The 3,832-nt window shown below is 37.6% G+C and overlaps 1 protein-coding gene across 1 annotated transcript; it reads right to left on the bottom strand.

The window, feature by feature from the left end:
- Positions 1 to 2,589: 2,589 nt before the first annotated feature.
- LOC120416193 (uncharacterized) lies at positions 2,590 to 3,301 on the bottom strand. The gene is made up of 3 exons (XM_039577877.1): positions 3,201 to 3,301; positions 2,990 to 3,145; positions 2,590 to 2,926 (listed from the first exon to the last, which is right to left on the bottom strand). Exons 1-3 carry the CDS (start codon positions 3,270 to 3,272, stop codon positions 2,630 to 2,632), a joined length of 525 nt encoding a protein of 174 aa, XP_039433811.1. The 5' UTR covers positions 3,273 to 3,301; the 3' UTR covers positions 2,590 to 2,629.
- Between the last annotated feature and the right edge of the window lie 531 nt (positions 3,302 to 3,832).

Here is a 3,832-nt window from a genome sequence, read left to right as displayed (position 1 = left end):
TCGTTCCTTTTTCGTCTCTCGTTCTCCTCTTCTCAATGTGATCTTAGCTTGTGGCCGTGATTGCCACAACAGACTCACATTTACACTTACAAACATCCAAATCATTTAATACAATACGCATTCAACTATTTTCATCGGCCCGATGAAACTCCTCTAACCCCCATTCCGAACCTCCCAAAAATATTTCGTTCACTTTTAAAAGTCGCATGGGTTCCCTGCACTTTTTCCATTAGTGAACATCAAAAAAATCCCCTCCCAAATCCCCACGGGATGAATAGAGCGAATGCGTAACGTGATTTTCGAATGATCCCACTTTGTTTACATCTGCAAAGTAGGAAGCTGTTCAAGCACAAGCATGACTTTATTTCTTACTGGTAAATGAGTTGTTTGTGTTTAACTTTTACTAGTGTTAGATATTTTTGCTGGAAAATTGTGTATGTTTTCAAGTTTGGATGGGTTAGAAGAGGTTTTTCTTTTTTTACGGATGACGAAGAACTGCGGCGAGAGTGTCATTCTGCGATGTCCCAGATAATTTTCCTGGCTGATTTTGGATTCCTACAGCTCTTCCTGGTCCAGCGAAAAACATCGCTAATTCTACTGAAGCTGATGCAACAAACAGAGATGATTTTTACTAAACCAGTAGGTTGTCAAACAGAATCAAATTAAGATTAAGACAGCTTCTGGATGGATATAACCGCATCGACTCCATAACAACATCAATTCATAATTATAAAAATGACGATCTTGCCTCAACTTTTTAAAGATTTTTTGACGTCAACTCCAGGTCCTGAAAAGCCACAAATTTTTCATTCTTAAAAAAAACATTTTTTCCACAATCGATTACAATACTCTCTACTTTTGGCGAACGGTAAATTGGTTCCACTTTGACAGTTCGAAATTGAGGCCGTTTTGCCCAGGGATGTACCGGGCAGCAATCAGATTGTCTAATAATACAGCAATTCCATTTGAAAAGAGCCTAAACCGAAAAAAGTTCTCCAATCGGGCGTATTTTTTTGTTTGGCCATTAGGGTGACCTACATCTTGCTACAGTGGTTCGAAAAATGTCAATTTTCGTAATTTTTCGCAAAAATCACTTTTTTCGAAAAATCATATCTCTGCGCCATTTCATCAGATTTCAGCTGTCTTAGACGCAAAAGAAAGGTGATGAGTTTGGCTATGTGATAAAAATAGTAAGAAGTTCCAAAAATCTAGTTTAACTATTGAAAAAGTCGTATGAAAACTTAAAATGGCGTTTTGACCGTGTCTGGACCAAAGAGCCTATGTCTGAAAATATTTTTATCGGATTCCTCGGAAAATTTCACAAAACATATCAAAAAATTGGCGATGTCGAACCGTACGTTTCCAAGATATGATTTTTTGAAAATAAAAACTGAGTTTTTCGACGCGCCACGCGCAAAAAACAGGAAAATGACGAAATCGGCAAAAAAGTTGCGTCTTTCAATTACGAACATTTTAATAGCCAGACATGTATAGGTCATCGCTGAATTTTTTAAGTTATCGCAGTTTTAGTGAAAAAAGTTGATTTTTTGCCGATTTCGTCATTTTCCTGTTTTTGCGCGCGGCGCGTCAAAAAACGTAGTTTTTATTTTCAAAAAATCAAAAAAAAAAATGACGAAAATTGCCATTTTTCGAACCACCCTAGCAAGATGTAGGTCACCCTTATGGCCAAACAAAAAAATACGGGTCTAATTATTTTGGCCGAGGAACCCCCAGAAAAAATTTGAGCCCGATTGCAAAACTTTTTTTTCGGTTTAGGCTCTTTTCTAATAGAATTGCTGAATATTGAATTGACCATTGTGGCACCCCCTACAGCGTGGTGCAGATCCGTAATGCTATGCTTTGCTGGGCCATGATCATCATATTATATTTTTTAAAAATTCAAAGCGAATATCTCTTTCATTCATTAACTCAATTTCATCACATCGCGCAGCATCTAACCTTTTAATATGTCAAAAAACAGTGTTGCTTGACAGATCAAGAAATCGTTTTGGAAGAGTCTCATTTCCACGTGATAATTTCCCAAACTTAATTCCGGCAGGCGAAGACGAGTGACATTGAGCACGTTAAATGTTCCCTTTCGTATTGGGCACGTTGAGTAGCTCGGTTCAATGGATACGAGCCATTGTTTCGTAGAACTAACGCAAAGTGGGTCGTAATAGTCTCCAAGTACAATTTGACTGTCTCTAAAATAATGATGCTTCAAAGTCATTGTTGATAAGCTAATGCTTTGGTCCAAATCCTGCAGCAGATGGATCGTTCCCCAAAGGTATGTTTCATATTTTGCGTTCATCAAAATTTGAAAATTATGAAAGTTTATAAAATCACTTTCACAATTACCTGGAATGAACGATTTGAGCATGCATTTCGTTTCGCTTCGTACCTCCTGCTTTTTAAAAATAAATAATTGTTGAATTGAATTTGAACACAAGAATAATTGCAAAACTAACCTGTTCTAGTGCGGAATATTCTACTATACATTGAAATACGATCAACAGTAGATGAAACATGTCGATCAAATCGAATACAAAATAACACTGCATAGAACTGCACGCGAAATTCGGCATTTTATTTTCCACCAAAGTATCGTAAATTCAACTGTCATGCTGATTCATTTAATGGTCACCTTGATGGTGTAGCCCGCTTTAACCTGATTAGCTTCAACCATTTTAATCACGAGCGAATATTGGCCCGGTGGAACCGCGATCGGCAGCTGCGTCTCGTCCAGCTCGTAGTTGTTGATCGTGTATTTGCCCCGGGGGAAGGGACACGTCCCCGGCGGGGGCAGGTTGGACAGCTCACGCAGCCGGTGCATAACGCCACTGTCACCTTCCAGCACCTGGCAGTAGCCCTTTTCACCGGAAATCATCGGTTTCTTGTTGTCGTTGAGGTAGATTGCGTACATGACCTTGAAAAGTTGAGAAAACAAAATTAACATTTTTATCTCGCAATTTTATTTTGGCTAATTTACCTTGGTGTCGTCGTCCAAATTTTGCAAATACTCAAAGTAGCCGGCGATCACGAACAGGTTGCGGCTCTTTTTCGACACCCGCAGCGTTCCGTAATCTATGAACGACGCGTCACTGTTGGGGTCGGGCTCGAGCGAATCCATGCTTATTTCGTACAACTAAATGGGTGACAATTTTAGTTTTGCTTATTTGAGGTAAAGAAAGAATACTTACAGCAGTTTGTATCAAATTTGGATGCATGGTCAACAGAACGAAAGTTTGAACAACAACTGTGATTGGTTTCATTGTTTGAAATTGAGTGGAATCGACTGTTCTTTCCCTTTTCATGTTTTGCGCAAAATACATTGTGTTCGTGTTGTTTGATAGTTTGAGTTCTCCCCCCTTTTTGTGTAGATAAATTTCACTGATTGAGCAATGAGCATGCTCCTGTAGAATCAATGTTCAACTTTTTTTTTCCACTACCCGAGTAGTAGTAATAATTTAAATTGTGTACAAAAAAACGACACAAGGCATTTTTTTAAACAAAGTATAGCTTAAAAATATTTTCAATATTTTCAATATTTTTTTTCATGATTTTCAGTATTTCGAAGTACAATCCAGATTTGATTGTCCGACATCCAAAAAAAAAAACAATCTAAGTAATAGAATGACCAGCGATAGTTCCCGGGAAAAAAATCCGGAAAATTGGCCATTTTTTAGCCTTTTGATTCCCGAGAAATTTGGCCGAAACTCCTAGAATTTTGATTCTTATAAATATTGAAGCAAAAAATCAAAAATCCAATCAGCGACAGAAATAGTTAAAATTCATGCACAAAAAAAAAAAATTAAAAACCATATTTTTAAGT

This window comes from Culex pipiens, chromosome 3 (assembly GCF_016801865.2).
Source record: "Culex pipiens pallens isolate TS chromosome 3, TS_CPP_V2, whole genome shotgun sequence".
Taxonomy (NCBI): Eukaryota; Metazoa; Arthropoda; class Insecta; order Diptera; family Culicidae; genus Culex; species Culex pipiens.
Note: the sequence above shows the minus strand (reverse complement) of the source record. Positions and strands in the feature narration are given on the sequence as shown.

What these genes read in the sequence shown, in the direction of transcription:
- LOC120416193 (XM_039577877.1), bottom strand. Translation starts at nt 3,272, where the DNA reads ATGAAACCAATCACAGTTGTTGTTCAAACTTTCGTTCTGTTGACCATG. An exon ending in CAAATTTGATACAAACTGCT is followed by an intron (nt 3,146 to 3,200) that starts GTAAGTATTCTT and finishes TCACCCATTTAG; the next exon opens with TTGTACGAAATAAGCATGGA. An exon ending in ATTTGGACGACGACACCAAG is followed by an intron (nt 2,927 to 2,989) that starts GTAAATTAGCCA and finishes CAACTTTTCAAG; the next exon opens with GTCATGTACGCAATCTACCT.